This window comes from Strongyloides ratti, scaffold srae_chrx_scaffold0000002 (genome assembly GCF_001040885.1).
Source record: "Strongyloides ratti genome assembly S_ratti_ED321, scaffold srae_chrx_scaffold0000002".
NCBI classification, from domain to species: domain Eukaryota; kingdom Metazoa; phylum Nematoda; class Chromadorea; order Rhabditida; family Strongyloididae; genus Strongyloides; species Strongyloides ratti.
The window spans coordinates 3,011,098-3,027,736 of NW_020171510.1; the positions used below are offsets into that span (position 1 = coordinate 3,011,098).

At 19.4% G+C, this 16,639-nt stretch overlaps 3 protein-coding genes across 3 annotated transcripts; 2 read left to right on the forward strand and 1 right to left on the reverse strand.

Moving 5' to 3' along the window:
* Nucleotides 1-597: 597 nt before the first annotated feature.
* On the forward strand, nucleotides 598-10,351 carry SRAE_X000164100 (Actin, alpha cardiac muscle 1; the record flags this gene model as incomplete). The annotated part of the gene is made up of 7 exons (XM_024651263.1): nucleotides 598-615; nucleotides 653-4,437; nucleotides 4,664-4,893; nucleotides 4,942-5,086; nucleotides 8,159-8,681; nucleotides 8,742-10,042; nucleotides 10,111-10,351. 7 exons carry the CDS (start codon nucleotides 598-600, stop codon nucleotides 10,349-10,351), a joined length of 6,243 nt encoding a protein of 2,080 aa, XP_024499109.1.
* Nucleotides 10,352-12,825: 2,474 nt separating this feature from the next.
* Nucleotides 12,826-14,252, forward strand: SRAE_X000164200 (Hypothetical protein; the record flags this gene model as incomplete). The annotated part of the gene is made up of 4 exons (XM_024651274.1): nucleotides 12,826-13,050; nucleotides 13,102-13,631; nucleotides 13,674-13,842; nucleotides 13,914-14,252. 4 exons carry the CDS (start codon nucleotides 12,826-12,828, stop codon nucleotides 14,250-14,252), a joined length of 1,263 nt encoding a protein of 420 aa, XP_024499110.1.
* A 504-nt stretch (nucleotides 14,253-14,756) lies between these two features.
* SRAE_X000164300 (PMP-22/EMP/MP20/Claudin superfamily-containing protein) lies at nucleotides 14,757-15,674 on the reverse strand (the record flags this gene model as incomplete). Its single annotated transcript, XM_024651285.1, has 4 exons — nucleotides 14,757-15,022; nucleotides 15,093-15,230; nucleotides 15,286-15,508; nucleotides 15,555-15,674. The coding sequence occupies 4 exons, from the start codon at nucleotides 15,672-15,674 to the stop codon at nucleotides 14,757-14,759; spliced, it is 747 nt and encodes a 248-aa protein (XP_024499111.1).
* Nucleotides 15,675-16,639: the final 965 nt, after the last annotated feature.

Here is a 16,639-nt window from a genome sequence, read left to right on the forward strand (position 1 = left end):
ATTTACTTTTTTTTTTTATTATTTAATCTAAAAAAAAATACTATAATTTTATAAAGTTTTTTTTTTGTTACGCATTTATTTATATTTTATATACCTATAATTTATTGTTTGATTTTTTTAACATTAAAAGAAATTTTATTTGATAAGAAATTTTTTAAACATTAATGATTTTATAGTTAATAGCTCTACTGTATATATAAAATTAATGTTACAATAATAATTTAAATTATGATTATCAGAGTATAAAAATGTTATCATTATTAATACTAAGTATTTTATGTTTTTAAAGCATAAAGGTTGAAAAGGAATGATGATCAAAATTTCAAAGTAATAAATTGTTTAAGGAATGAAAAATAAAAAGTAACAGAGTTGATTATAAAAGCTTTACATAAATAAATTGATAAGATGTACATTTTATTAAAATTCTTATCAAAATATAAACCAATGTTTAGGTGTGTATTGCAATGTCATACTTTAATTCTTAAATATTTTAAATTTAATATTATTTAGAAAGTTTTTTTTTAATAAACATAAAAAAATAATATTTGATAAATTTTAGTTCAATTATTTTATTACAATAATAAGGATAATAAAAAAATGAATCATCATAATATGGTATGTTTTATTTGATTATTAAAAAATTTTTTTTTAGATTCCAAATTCATTTGATGAAAATGAAAAAGACGAGTTAAAAGATAATAAATTATTAAAAAATTTTTCTGTTGAAAAATCATCTTCAAATTATATTGTTACTAAAACATTAATAGAAAAAGAAATAACAGAAAAAGTTGTAGAACGTAAAAGAAATATTAGTGAAAATACTATTAATAGAAGATTTTCTTCAACTGGTTCATTTAGAAAAAAACATTATCACAAAGATAATCAAAATATTATTGATAATAATACATCAAATTTAAATCATTTACTAGAAAATACAGAAATAATTTGTACTGGATCTAAAGATCATTGTTTTTTAGTAATAGATTCAAATTATGAAGAAAATAAACTACCATTGAAACATTTTTGGATTAAAAAAATTGAAGATAAAATATATGATATAAATTCATGTAAAAAGTTTTTAAATTTAGGAAATAATATTACTTTTACTGAAACAGAAACTTTTGATTTTTATGAAGATATGACAATATATAATTCTCCATCTTATAGAACAAAAAGTATGGATCAAAATTTAGCTCATTTAATTGAAGGTAAGGTATGTAAAATTCGTGAAACAAATAACAGAAGACATACTGGAGTTATTTCATTAAATGGATTTGAATTTTTTCCACTTGATTTTGATGTTGATAATGATTTAACAGATATACAGGTTTATGCTTCTATAAGACAACATATTCTTGATGGAAAAATGAACGATGATTTGGAAAAATATTTTAAAATGATAAAATATGAAATTAATAATGAATCTAATTCATATGAAAAGAAAACTAAATATTCAAAATATTTAGAAAAATTATTTAAAACATTTTCAAAAGAAGATTATCCATTATTAAATAAAGAATTAGAAGATATTATTACTGAAAAATCAAAGAAAAATAATGATATTATAGAACAATCAGATAAAATTGTAGTATCTAGTGAACCTATAAAGTCAGATAATTATGACTATATTACTAATAATATAAATAATGATGATAAAAACAAATACAAGGAAATGATTAAAAATGATAACAATTCATTAATTGATTCATTTGTCAACATGAAACATATTAATGATACTGATATAAATAAAAATCAAATGTTTGAAATAACAAAATTAGCTCCAATTAAAGAATTTGAAAATAATTTATTAAAAAAATATGGCATTGTTGAAAAAACATTATCTTTTAGTAGCGAGACAACACAATCGACTTCTCCTGATCAAGATTATAGATATGATTTTGAAACAAAAAATAATAGTTGTTATGAAATAGAAAATGATTTATCACAAAATTCACCATTTATTTTAAATGAATCAGATCTTTCTGATATGAATAGTGATGGTGAGAAAGAAATTAAAAATTTGCATGAAACAAAAATACATAGTGAGGAAAAATTGTATGATAGATATGAAAATAATATGTCACATTATACATCAGAAGAAATTGATTACAATGTAGCAACAAAAACTGTTCACAAAACAATTTTAGAAGAAAATAATACTGATAATGGTAAATGTATAGAGGAAGAAAATTTTTCAAACAAAAATATTAATAATTATAAGAGTAAAACACATACAAATGTTTATTCTTTAGATTCACATTCCAGTTCAATTGACTATAGTGCAAATATTATTTCTAATATTGAAAAAGACAATAAATTAATGTCAAACAATAATAATTATTCAAATAACTTTTCTAATATGGACACTTTTGAAGATAATATTAATACTACTATTCTTTCTGATCCATTTATATCAAATACCTCAATGTATAATATTTCTTTAATTGAAAAAAATATAACAAATAAATCTTTAGAGAATAATTCTTTATATATATATGATGATGAAGAGAGACATAATACTAATATAGATGAAAAATTATGTTTTGATGGAGAAAAATTTTATAATGATTATAATTTTATTAATGAAAATAATGTAATTTCAAATTTTTTAACAAATAATAAAGATAAACAAATGAATGTAGAATGTACCAATTCAAAAATAAATAATTCAATTGATAATATGTCTTCAAATATAATAAATGATGCAATTAATGATTCTATAATGAAAACTACCGATGATAAATTATATTTCTATGATACTAGAAAGACCAATGAAACAGATGTTAGTAAAATTGAATGTCATACTTCTGTGTCTATTACAGAAGATGAATATTATACAACTAAAATTGAAAAAATATCTATGATTCAGGATGAAAAAAAAATTCATCAAGAAAACAATGATAAAATATCTAAAATTATTAATAAACAATTAGAGAAAGATGATATAAAATGTAATATTAAATCATCTGAAGAAAGAGACAATTTAAAGGATAATAGTGTTTATTACAATAAAAATACAATATATGACTCTGGTGATTCAAGCAACATATCTAACATTGATCATAGAATAAAAAGAAAAAGATCCATTTCTTGTAATGATTCAATATTTCATAAAAATATTAAAAATTCAGATGAATTCTTATATATTGATGATGAAAAATTTAAGATTGTTGAGAAGACAACTGTCATAAAAGAGTATTTCAAAATAAAAGATGACTCAAATTTTCAAATACCTTCAAAAAAACTTTTAAAAGACCTTGATCACAAAAAAGATTATACATCAATTGATGATAATTTAAAAGTTACCTCTTCTTCTAAACATGAAAGATCCAAATCAACAAATTGGGATTTTAGTAATTCAAAAAATTATTCAAATTCTGATAAAGACATTTCTAAAGTAAGAAGATATAGGTCATCTTCACAAAGTAATTTAATTAAAGAGAATTTCTTAACTGATTCATTATATAAAAAAAAAGGAACAATAAATACAGATTGTAAAAGTATTTACAGAAGTTCTGGAAGTTTAACAATTGTTGACAATCATATTTATAAAAAGTCATCATCAGAAAGAATAATTGAAAACAAAACTAATAAACATATTTTTGTTAAAGATAACAAAAATGAAAAAAAATTTATTTATAACAACAATGAATTGGAAAGTTTTGAAAATATTGAATTAGTATATCAAACAAATAATGATGAGTATTCTTTTAAAAATAGTATAAAAACAAAATATCCAAAAAATGTTAAGGAACACATTAAAAATTTAGAAAAATACCATGATAGTAATATATCAAATATAAATTCAGAAGAAAAAGATGAAGTTGAGGAATTAAAAAGCTTTTCACTTACTAAACAACATGAAAAAGGAAACAACAATTTATTTTTTCCTAATACTAAAATAGAAAAGGATATTTATAAAAATATTGATAAAAACATCAATGATAAATCAGATGGTGACTTTCCATATGCATTAGAAAAAGATATACCAATAAAATCTGAAGAAATAATAAAAATGAATAAATATATAAGAGGAGATAATTGTTTATCTAAAAATACAAATAATGATAAATTAAAGTTTGAAAAAGAAGATATGAATGAAACTTTAAAAAATATAAAACAATTTAATAAACCATTATTTTCAACAAGTAAGGATAACAAAATGGAAGATGAAATTATAAGTAAAGAAGTTAAAAGTGTTGAAAAAGATATTTGTGTTTTAGATAAACCATTGCCTGTACCTGTTACACTAGAAAATTGGGAATATGATAGTTGTTTTAGTGACGATCAGTCAAGTAGTATTCATAATTTGATGAAAAATCAAAATTTTGAAAATATTTCTTTATCCAATTCAATTTCTCCAATAATGTTTCATAATAATAAAACATTAGAGGACAATAAACTAGTAAGTTATGGAAATGAAGAGGATAAATTAATGTAAGTTATAATTTTACTTTTAAAATATTAAATAACCTTCATACTGGTATTATAATGTAAAAATTATCAATATTGTCGTATCAATTTTCCACAAAATATGATAAACAATGTCATATATTTTGTTAAAATTACTTTTTTTTATAAGATTTTTTTTAAATAGAAAAAAAAATATATATTTTTTTTTATTTCTATAGATAAAAAAAACTAATTTATTTTGATTGTTTAGAAAAATACCAGAAAATGATATTGATAATAAAAACAATTTATTGGAAAAGAATTTTACAAACATTAGTCAACAAAAAATGCCTATTTCAGGAGATGAAAAAGAAAAATTGATAAATACAGAAATATTTATTCTTTCTAAATCTCTTGAATTAGAAGATGAAAAATTAGTGTTAAAGAATGATAATTGTGACAAAAATTTATTACATTTCCGTAATAATATCAACAAAAGAGGTGATAATATAAATTTAATATTTAATAAAAAGAATGAATCATATTTAGATTATAATACACTTAAAAACAACCATAATACAAATATTGTTGATGGGAGTGTTAGTGATAGTATTGAAACATCCCTTGTTGATATAGTAAAGAAAGTTAAAGAGCAGAATGGAATATATAAATATAATGACACAAAGCGAAAAACGTAAGTAAAATTATTTGTCAAATTTATGTATAAATCTATAAAACTCTTAACAGTTGATCAATTACATTACAAATATTTTTAAATGTCCTATTAAAATATAATAGATAAGTGCAAGGTAAAGTATATATTGATAATTATTCTTTAAATAGAGTCAAAGAAATATAAAAATATACTTTAAAGTAATATTATAATTTTAAATTTTGTAAATTAATATTACTCCACTTACTTTACACTATAATATTTTTTTATGATGATTAATTATATAATGATATACTAAAATTTTTAAATTATTTTTTGTAAGTAAGTATTATTTATTAAAAGGTACAAATTAATAGTATATTCATTTTCATAAACTTAAATTACAATATATACTTAGTTTAACAATATTCATTTTGTTTATAATATTTATCTTTTCTTATTGTTTATGAAAGTGTATATCTTTATAATATACTATATTTCTTTGCAATTCTTCATTTTAACTACTTTATTTAATATTTATTAGCATGTGGGAACATTATAATTTCAGGAGTAGTCAAAAATTGTTTATAAGTATTTTACAATATTTCATTTATCCTATATATCACAGTTTTCGGTTATATTACATTTATATATTTAACTTTAATACATTTACATCTTCAAAAAAAAAAAAAAAAACAACCTTGAAATAAATTCTATTCTTTGACCCTGCCCAATAAATTTATTTAATTTAATGCTATATAATTTGAGTATCTTTAAATTTATTGTTATTTGTCTCTTATTGTTTTCATTAATTGTATATATATATAATTTTTCTCACTTCTAAAAATCTTTTAATAAGAAATTTTGCCTTAATAAGTTTTTTTTTTGTTATATATATTTATTAAATATAAAGTAATTTAAATAAATGTCAAAAATAATAATTATAATCATTTTAGTACAATATTAATTATAAAATTATTAAAACCTAACCTATATTCTTTAAACATAATAATAATAGGGTGTAGTAAAATTATTATTATAATGTTAAAAGTAAACAATATATAATGTTAAATATATATATATTTATGTATAAATTATATATGATGATAGATGTAATATTACCAAAATTTGTTACTTCAAATCAAACAACATTTAATTTTAAAATTTGTAAACAATTTATTTAGTATAACATGAAATGTAAAATATCAAGAATGTTTACATTTTCAATATTTTTTTATAACATAAAAGAAAAAAAAAAATTTTTTTTTTCCCATCTTTTCTTATCTTTTTTTATATTTCTTTATTATCTAAATTATTCATGTAAAACTTAACTATTATATATTTTTTTAATAAAACTTTCTATTTCAATGAATAATAAAAATAATATACAATTAGAAGTTTTTAAGTTACACTTTTAAAATTTTTTTTCTTTTTTTATTACTATTATAAAAATTTTTTTTAAAATTAGTAAACATTCAACATAGTAGTTTTAATGTTTTATTAAAAAATAAACATTACATTTGAATGTTAATTTTTATTAATAATGATTATATAGTTAAAGCTAGATTAATTTTTTTTTTTATGTTATAAATACTTATGAATAACATTATTATTTTATATTTACTTGTAAATGATACGATTTAAAGATATATTTTTTAGAATATATATTTAATTTAATCTTTTTTATATAATACTTTGATAATATATTAATAATATAAACATATTTTTTCATTTAATATAATTTAGATTTTAATAAAGATTTTATTAAAATTATTAGAATAAATATTCATTATAAAGATCAGAGTCTTTAAAATATATAATAAAAGGCTTTTAAAGCAAATATAGCGATAATTATTGACTATCATTGAAAATTCATTAAGTATACTGAAAAAGAAAAATGATGATATTAGTTCATGGTATACGGATTAGTAAAACATCTACCAACTGTATCTTCATCCACTGGACACAATCTAAAATGTTATGATATAGTATATGAAAGATAAAATTTTATATTATAAAATGTAATGCATTTAAATTTCACCATTTATAAAATCTCATTGATTAAAGATGAATTATAATTTAAATTATTATATCAATTTTTTTATATTAAAAAGTTTAATAAATTGTTATAATAATATTAATATTATATTTTACTTTTTCTTTTAATAATATTTTTTAATTTTATAACTATGTTATTTTTTAATATATATATTGTATTTAGTTATAATAATGAAATATACTTTTTTTTTAATATAATTAATAATATTTTTTTTAATAATATATCTTTAAATTTTTTATGTATTTTTTTTATTACTTTTAATTTACATTTTGTTAAATTACTTTTTCATCTTTAAGACTTTTAAATCGATGGTATTATCAATTTTGTGAGATAGAAAAGAAATATTTTATAAGCTTAGTCCTTTATACTCTTTCTCCCTATTCTTTTATGCTTTTAATATGTCATCGTTCTTATGACAACAGACTAAACTCATAAACCAGAAAAGAGTTGTCATTGAAAGCCTGAAATATATTACAGGCTCAAAGGCAATTTTCAAAGTTACTGAAAATACAGCATTATTAAAAAAAAATTTTTTTTTTAAATTTATGATTTGTTTTTATTAAAATAATTAATTTTATATTTTAATAAAAAAATCATTTAAATAAAATTACTCAATTTATTTCTTTTTATAAATATTTCTAAATAAAAATTGCATACAACAATAATTTTAACTTAAAAAATAAATTTTAAAAAATAATTTAAAAAAAAACTATATTTATTTTCTTTTTAAATTTTATGTAAAATTTTTAAAAATATACATTATTTATTATTTGTAATATTTCTGTTTTTTATTTACAAATATGTAAATTAAACGTTTAAATAACATTCTTTTATTTTAAATATCTTTCTTTATAAATAATTGTATAGTAATTTTAGATTGAAATTTATTAACCAATTTATTTTGAGTTATTATAATAATTATAGGATATATAAATGTGTCAAACTTTATTTTGAAGTACATTATTATAAATATTTCAATTTTATATTTCTCATTAAAATATTTTATAAAATATATTTACTTATATATTATTCTATAAAAGTTTTGTTAATTATAGGCACAAAGATATTGAGGAAACTAAAAATATTGAGGATTCGCCAATTCAGGAAATTAATAAATCTGTTTTCGATAATTTAAAAAAAACATTCGATATCAGTAAAAATCATAGATATTTAAATACAAGAAAATCAATTAATTCAAACGATAGTACTTCATCAGAAGATTTTAGAAATTCACCAATATTTAATAAAATACAAAAATCAGATAAAAATAGATTTAAAGAATATAATAAGGATAAATATAATAATTATAAAGTAGAAACATCTTCTAATTTATCATCTGATTTTGGCGAACCCTATTACCATAGTTCTTTCAAATTATCAACAAATCATTCAAAAATAGTATTTGATAAACCAATTCCTTTGTTTAGTCAACAACTTTATAGAGAAATGACAAGTAATACAAGAGATTCATCACCTAGTAGTATTTCATCAGAACATTGTAATGAACTTATAAATGTTGATGAAAACTCTGTTCTTCGTAATTGGAATCCAGAAAAATTAATTAATCAACTTTATAAGGTAATATTTTAGCAATATATATAAATTTTTTTTTATTAAAAAAAAATTATAAAATTTTAGATTGATTATGAACCACATAAAGAATCAAAAAGAAATCGTTTTATAAATATGGAAGGACATTTAGAAGTACCAAATACTGATACTAATATTATACCTGAACTTGAAAAAAGTTGGAAACGTCGATATTTTAAAACAAAAGAAGGTCGTTTAACATGGTATGCAACTCATTATGCTGATGAGAATCCTGAAGGAGATATTTTGTTATCTGGAACTGATATTGAATGTGACAAAAATGAAGGAATTTTTTTCATTCATGGAGGAATGGAAAATGCTAAAATAAAAGTAAGAGTTCCAAGAGAACCTGAAGGTTTATTTGAAAAATGGAGAAGAGCATTATTAAGTCATTCTTCATCAAGTATTCTTGATGCATATGTCCAACCAATTGCTAAAAAAATACCACATTCAAGTGAAAAAATTGTTATTCTTGATTTAGGATCATGTTCAATAAGAGGAGGTATTTTAACAAAAGAACCATCATTACCACAATCATTTTTCCCTGCTATTGGTGTTTATAAAAATGATGGAAGTGTTGTTGTTGGATTAGAAGCATTAAAACCAGAAAATAGACACAATGGTGTTTTACATCAACCAATTCCAAATTCAGATTTAGCTATTGAAAAATATAAAATTAATAAAACAATATTAAAAGCATGTATTAATAAAGTAATAAATGATTTGAAAATTGATCCAACAAAATATAAGGTATTACTTTCATTACCCCAAAATATTCCACCAATACTTCTTGGGGATATACTCAAATTACTTCTTGATCAAGGATATTTCAATGGAGTATCAGTAACAAGACAACCATCTTTAATTCTTTATAGTTATGATGTAACAACAGGTGTTGTTGTAGATATTGGAGAAAGACTTAATATTGTTCCAGTAATTGATGGTTATATTGTTGATAATGCAGTAATAAATTTGCCTTATGGAGCATTACAAATTGAAGATTGTCTAAGAGTTAAATTAAATGAAACAAATGAAGGTTTTTATTCTTTTCAAGGTCCAGTTGAAAGAATGATTTTAAGATACTTAATGGAACAAGCATGTTATGTTTCAAATAATTATGATAAAGAAGTTAAAAATTGTGGAGAAAATGAGAATGTTGAAGTTTCATTAGATGATTTTGAACCAACATCAAATATGAAGACAAAATTTTTAATTAATGCTTCAAGATTTATAGCAACTGAAGGTCTTTTTAAACCAAGTAGATGGGGTATTGAGGGTAAAGGATTACATCAATTAATAAATGATGCTGTACAATTATCACCAATCGACAGTCGCAGAACCTTATATAAGTAAGTTTTATAATAATTTTTTTTAGTAAAAAAAAATTTACCATTTAATTAAATTAATTATTTTTTAGAAACATATATTTGTCAGGAGGTACATCATTACTTCCAAATCTTGCTGAACGTCTTGAAAATGAAATTATGAAACTAGTTCCACCAACAATTCATATCCAAGTTCATACATCACCATGGCGTTATCATGCTGCTTATCTTGGTGCTCAAGTTCTTGCTTCAAGTTGCACTTTTGATTCAAATTGTGTGTCAAATAGTCAATTAACTGAATTTGTTAATCAACTTAAAAATTCCGCCTTTTAAATCATTTTGCTATTAAAATAACTAAAAAAAAATATATCTAATCTTTCTATTTCTAAAAGTTCACTCTAAATTTTTTTATTTTCCTTAAAAGGACGGATAGAGGCTATTGTCCCAATAGTTTATTAAGTATATGAACATTTTATGAAAGAAATTTATGCAAATACTTTGGAATTGAAATAACTTTCTTTCTCAACTTGTAACATCTTTTTCTATTTAAATTTCAATAAATATGTATGAATTCTTTTTTTTGTCAATTTTCATATAAAGAATAAATATATTTTTAATTAGAAACATAAACATTTTGAAATATTTAGTTTAAATCTTTTAAAATCATAACTTTGGGCATTATTATTTTACTATGATAACAATTTTTGCTGTTTTATTGCAAAAAAAAAAGATTCAAGTTTTATTACAAGACTTCCAAAAAAGAGGCATATTTTATTAGAAAAGCAAATGTCTTTCAAGAATTTTACATTTTTCTTTTTATATTTTGTCATTTTAAAAATTAATTTTTTTTTATAATGTTAATTAAATTAAAATTTTTTTACTAAGATAATTTATATTTTGGTATTTTTTTTTATATATAAAAATGATTAAAAAGATAAATATATTTAAAATATTAGTATTGTTTTCTTTTTTTAAACCCATAAATAATAAATTAAATTTTATATATTGTGATATATACAGAAAAAATTTATAGTACATATTTTTTACTAGCCTATTAATTTTTGCCCTAAGGATATGACAAGAAAAGTTTTTTATACTTGTTAAAATAAGATTATATATAGAGAAAAAATATATAAGACTATATTTTTAATATATCACTGTTAGAAAAAGTTTTTATTATATTGTTTAATACTATCATAAAATATTTTCAAATTATTTTTCAGCTGAACATTTATTGAACTAAAAAAAATATATATAGAATGACAGATTTTTAACTATTTTTAGAACAATTAAAAATTTAATTGTTCTATTTTAAGTAACTATATTTGATTAATTGTTATGTTAAAAGCTAAATATATTTGTAAATTGTACTTTTAGTTTATTTTTTTTTATATTGGAAGAAAATATAAATAAATTTTTGCAAAAGCAAGTTTATTATAAATTAAAACAAAAACCACAATTTATATGATATAAATTATAGATAGTCATTCAAAGATTGTATTATATACTAAAGATATTACTTTATTCACTTACATAAAAATGTTCGACAATACATTTATGGTAAAATTTGTATCATTTCTTATTTTATTCATAACTTTAACTATATACTTAACATTTAATATACTTTTTTTTAAAATACTTTATCTTTATATTAATATATATAAAACATATTATTTAAACAATTTTAATAAAAATATATGTTTGATGATTTAATTATATTATAAGTTATAGTATAATTATATACTATTAGAAATGGTATAAATTAAGTTATTTTAAAATTAGTTTAACTTTAATTTCATGTTGTTTAAATAAATATAAGCTAGAATAACAAAAGTATTATATAATTTTTATATAATAGAGTAATGTAATAATAAGTAAAATAAATTTTGATTACGATATGACAAGTTAGTTATGCCTTATTTATTGTTATGTATTGTATTTCAATAAGAAAATATTTAAAAAGCTAGTAGTAAATTTGAACTGTCAAAATTAGTTTTTAAATTACAAAATCTTTTCTTATATTTTGACAAAAGTCAATTATTCTTAGTAAACATTATCACATTTTTATTATATCTTTAAATTGTTTTTATTATCAAATGATAAAATCTTAATCAAATGCTAATCTCAACGGCATTTCATCTTTTTATAGTTATAAATTGTTATATATTTACTATCAACTAAATAATAATTGACCTTATTTTGTTTCATAATATATTTATATATATATCTTTTAACTTTTTCTTATTATATACTTAAAATACCAACATTTACCAATTATATATACATATATATAATTTGAAAGTTTAAAAAAAATATTTTTAGCTTATATATATATAAACATATAAGAAAAATATATTTTATTAATATGTTTTTATTATTATAATTAAATAATTTAATATAATAACATATATTAAAATGACCTTCTTAATAAAATAAATAGTGAAAAAAAATTGTACTGTTTTTATAAATATATTAAATTAATTTACTAAATGTTAACAAAATTTATTATTTAAATTATATTTATTATCATGAGAATAATTACTTTCTATAAATATATAACTATTTTAACATTTTTCTACTATATATATAAGTATATAATGTATTTTGACCATAACATTAAAAATTAAAATTATATTACTTCTTTTTTACAATGATTTTAATTATCTATAAAATTGTTAATTTTATATATTTTTAGAACAGTATTTTATATGTTTGATTTATTTTAGTAATATAACTAACAAAAACGCAAAAATACTTTAAAATTATTAGATGAATTTATGCTAAAATAAAATATTTTAATATATATTATGGTAAAACTAATATTTAATTTATTTATAATATATTGTTTTCTTTTGAAAACAATACAATCTAAGGATATAATTTGTGAATCATGTTTTGCTTCATGTAAATTATATAGAGATGGATCTTTTGATATTAAAAATTGTGATTGCGCAAATAAAGAAATATGTTATGGGGAGGCATGTTATGCTAAAATAGAAACATTTCCTGATGAAAAAGTTGCTACTATTCAAGTATGTTTATATATTAGCATTATTTTATTAATAATACTTTTTTTTTTATAGAAAGGATGTATTACTGAAGTACCAGGTGGATTAGAAGGATGTTATCATAATGGTCAAACTGAATCAACACATTGTTATTGTACATCAGATAAATGTAATATTGGTTCAAAATTAAATAATTTTAAAGCAAATAAACTTCCTATTGTTGAATGTTGTGATTGTTCAGAAAGTAATGGTAATAAATGTAATGAAATTAAATGTGATAAAACATGTAAAGGAAACTATTGTGTTGCTGATCTTGAAGGTAATGATCAAGGTTGTGGATATGGAATACCACGCTTAGCAATGTTTCTACGAATGATTGATTATATTAAATGGCAGGGAAGTACAATTTGTTCACGTTATCAAGCTGGTAATACTGTTATAAATGGATGTACATGTACTTCTCCAACTGGAAATTGTAATGAAATGGCAAAAATGCGAGAATATCAAAATAAAAATGTTATATTAAGAAATCTAGATAATCAACATTATTGTTATAGTTTACATCAAAAGTCAACGAAACCATTTAAAACAAATGTTTTTAAAAAGTAAGTTATAAATTTATAATGATTTTAATTTAATATATTTAGATCAGAAACATGTGAAGGGCAATATTGTTTTTTTAGTATAACAACAACTGAATTAACTATTGAAAGTGAGGAATATCATGATGCATTAACTTCATCAACAAATTTTATTGGTACAACAAGACCATACTATGAAATATTAGCTGGATGTCTTAAAGTTGATAACGATGAGGTAAGTTATTTAATATTTATACCAATAAATATTTATAATTGATTTATAAATATATTTATTTTTTGTTTAAGAAATTAAATATTGGTTGCACAAGAGAATACAATGGTTCAAAAAATAATTCAACTATCTCAAAACAATGTATTTGTGATTCACATTTATGTAATTATGAATATTTTGTTGAAATGTATTCAAATACTACAGTTACAAGTAAAATAAAAGCATTAGCAGAGTCAAGTGGAATATTTAAACAACGTCATCGTACTAATAAAAATTCACAAGTAAAAAATGATTCTATTATAATAGAAAATTCTAATGATATTGGTTTTTCTTCAACATCTTCAACATTTGGTTGTTATTATATATTTTTATTTGTCATATTTTACTTAATCATTGGTATTGAATTAATATAATTTTCAATTGATAAATAATTAAACCAAATTACTTTAGTATTATTATTTGATAAATAATTCAATTATATGGCTTATATCTTTAATTAATATGTTAATGATAAATAACATTCTTATAAAATTTTAATGGTTTATCTATTTAAAAAAAAAGCATAATTGATATATGATAAAGTTTATTAGAAATACAATCATAATATACATTACAATTTAATTTTTATATTGTTATAAATTTACTTTTTTAACAATTAAAATAAAAAAAAAAAGACAAAGTATAATGTTTAATAAATAAAGCATTACTTATATATAAGTAAAAAAGGCAACAACTTGCGTCATTAAATTTTTTGGTTATTATTAATTAATAAAAAAATACATATATAAATTGTTTTAAATAATAAAAAAAGATAAAAATTCTCTATAATTATCATTAAAAATTGATAAAAATAAACTACTAAAACTAAATAAAATAGTTACTTTATATAAAATATACATTTCTTTATTGCTTAATTTTTAACGTCCAATATGAATAGGTCGATCTTCAATTTCAAACTCAGCTGTAGCAGCACGGCTTCCTTTTTGTTTTTTTGATGAAACAATAAAAATACAAAAAGCACAAAAATATATTAATGCAACAATCCATGTTATATGAGTTGCTAAGCCTAAATTTTGTTGAGATTTATAATGCCAGTCGACAATACTATGTTTCATTGCTACTTGTAAATTCCATTCATTAACAGAATTTATTAAAATTTCACTAGTAACAACAAGACTCATTGCTGTAAAAATTATCAATTAATATAATTATTTAAAATGTAACAATAAAAAAGAATTAATAAATGAACTTGCCAATAACTAAATGAAGACACGCAACTAGCCGTTTATAAATATAACGATGGTGATAAAATGTATATATTGCTAATCCATTATTACAAAACATAAGAATCAATGAAATAAAACAAAAAACTGCCTGTGCTCTGTAATAATCTAAAAATTGAATAATATAAAACATTTTAAAAAAAAAGAGGAAAAAATAAATTACGTTGAAGGTCTGTATCATCTAAACGTAGTATTTCTTTAGGTGGATGAGGAAAATAAGAAATAAATTCAGGTACTGGTTTTACAGTAGAATTTTCCACATGAATTGTTCTCCATTCACCCCATACACCTAATGTGACATATACCATTTCATTTTTAGTATTACGAAAATATAATGTTGTCCAATTTGGTGAAAATACTGCTCCAATAAAAATAACTATTGATACCTTGAAATATAATTATAAAATATATTATTAATTTGTGATTACTTACAATAGTTGCACATGTAGCACCTGCCATTAACCTCCGTTGCCATAACATTTTATGGTATCTTTCGTAATTTAAAATTTGACTTCCTCTTAACTCAACTGTCTTCTCTAATGAATCCATCATTTTTCGTGAAGCGCAATTATATTTTTATTTTTATCTTCAAATAGGCGTGACAACTATTATATAGTGTGCCAGCTTTAATATATTTTAAATATATTATTATTAAAAGTTGTTAAAAGACACAGAAGATCTTAAAAATTTGTAGACATGTACGAGAGATATATCTAATGATATAAAGTTAAAAAATTATTACGTCATTAATTTTGGTGTTTCTCAATTGATAAGAGATCAAAATTGAATAGTTAGCATAAATGATAAAAACTATTTTTCAATATTACTTATTATATAAAATAGTGATATATAATATTATTATACATAAATATTGTAAAATAAAAGTATATAACTAATTTACAAGTAATTTTAATTCTAAAATTAAAATGATTTTTAATTATTATTACGACTTAAAATCAATTTATACATCAATATTCTGATGATATATGAATATATAATAATATAAAATAAACTCATTTTTTTTTAAATATATTTAATAATATAATAACTTTTTAAAAAAAAAATACATATCACCAATAAAAATATTTTAAACAACTTTTTATACAAAGTGTTAATGTTTTTAAAAAAAATAATTTTTTTTTCTTGTTAGTAATAATTAATTAAAACTTCTAATATTTTATAACATAATATTTCAATAATTTTAATTTTCTTTATTGGATATCTATCTTACATATCACTAAATAATTTTTAGTCTTTTTAATAGTTTTCATTTAATTTTACAAAGAAAAATAAAATCCTTAATTTTTTTATTTTTAAAATATAAAATCTTTAAATAGTATTAATTATATTACTAACTAAGATTCTATTCCAAAAATGTATTTAAATTTTAATCTAATTTTTTACTCCTGATTATCATAATAGATAATATTTTATAAGTGGTAAAATAGAAACTATTTTGTGTATTGTTAGAAATTTAATACACAAAATAAAATAAGGAGAAAAGAGAAATAATATTT